Raw genomic sequence first — 1,073 nt, forward strand, 5'->3', positions numbered from 1 at the left:
TCTGATTATTATCAATGTTGAAGACAGTTGTGCTGCCCGATATTTTTGTGGAAACTGATACATTTTATTTTTCAGGATTCTTTGATGAATAGAAAGTTCATTAGAACAGCATTTATTTGAAATAGAATCTTTTGAAACATTATAAATGTCTTTACTGCCACTTTTAATCAATTTAATGCAACCTTGCTGAACAGAAATATTGTTTCTTTCAAAAATAAATCTATTTTTAGGATCATCAAGATTTGCATGACATTAAAGTAATGATAACTAGGAGCAAATATGTTTAATTATCATTAATGTCACAATAATTTTAAAAAAACTCTTAATTGTCCTACATTCGATTTAATTTTCTTAATGCAAAATTATTTTTTACTTATTTTTCACATCTTTAGCACCAGAAGTCATTACAAACATATACTATAGTGTAAGTGTGGACTGGTGGGGACTCGGGTGTCTAATTTACGAGATGACGGACGGAAATCCTCCGTTCCGCAGACACAAGGAACGACTGCCGAGACAGGAGATGGAAAGACGAGTTCTGGAGATGATCGAGAATTACGGGAAGAAGTTTGACGAGGACACCAAATGCATCTGCAAAAGCGTGAGGCTGCATTTTATGCACTGTTGAATCAGTACAATCCTCCTCTGATTTCACTGATCTGATCTAATCTATCACTCGGTCTGATTAGGTCTTACTTTCTATTTAAAAAGAATACTATAAATATTTCAAATTGTTTTATGATTTAGCTCCTGGCTAAAAACCCAAAGGAGAGATTGGGCTGCAAATATGGGCGAGGATCAGAGGTCATCAAAGGTCACGTGTTCTTTAAGGACATAAATTTTACGAGGCTTGAGGCAGGAATGATGCCGCCACCCTTTGTTCCCGACGTGAGTGACATTTCTGATTATTATTAATGTTGAACACAGCTGTGCTGCTTCATATCTTTTGGAAACTGATACATTTTAGTAGGGCTGGGTATCGAGTTCGATACTTTTTAGGCACCGACCGAATTGTCTCGATACCATCGAGTATCGAAAAACGTCTCGTCGTTCGGTACCAAATTTCGATACCT

The 1,073-nt window shown here is 36.2% G+C and overlaps 1 protein-coding gene across 1 annotated transcript in view; it reads left to right on the top strand.

The window, feature by feature from the left end:
• Nucleotides 1–1,073, top strand: part of LOC107751883 (G protein-coupled receptor kinase 5-like) — a 17,564-nt gene that overhangs the window by 9,554 nt on the left and 6,937 nt on the right. Inside the window, exons 11-12 of the mRNA XM_016567654.1 lie at nucleotides 393–601; nucleotides 748–888. Of these exons, the coding sequence (XP_016423140.1) occupies nucleotides 393–601; nucleotides 748–888 (350 nt within the window). The remainder of the gene's footprint in view (nucleotides 1–392; nucleotides 602–747; nucleotides 889–1,073) is intronic.

Source organism: Sinocyclocheilus rhinocerous, unplaced genomic scaffold (assembly GCF_001515625.1).
Source record: "Sinocyclocheilus rhinocerous isolate Xijiao unplaced genomic scaffold, SAMN03320098_v1.1 scaffold2207, whole genome shotgun sequence".
Taxonomy (NCBI): domain Eukaryota; kingdom Metazoa; phylum Chordata; class Actinopteri; order Cypriniformes; family Cyprinidae; genus Sinocyclocheilus; species Sinocyclocheilus rhinocerous.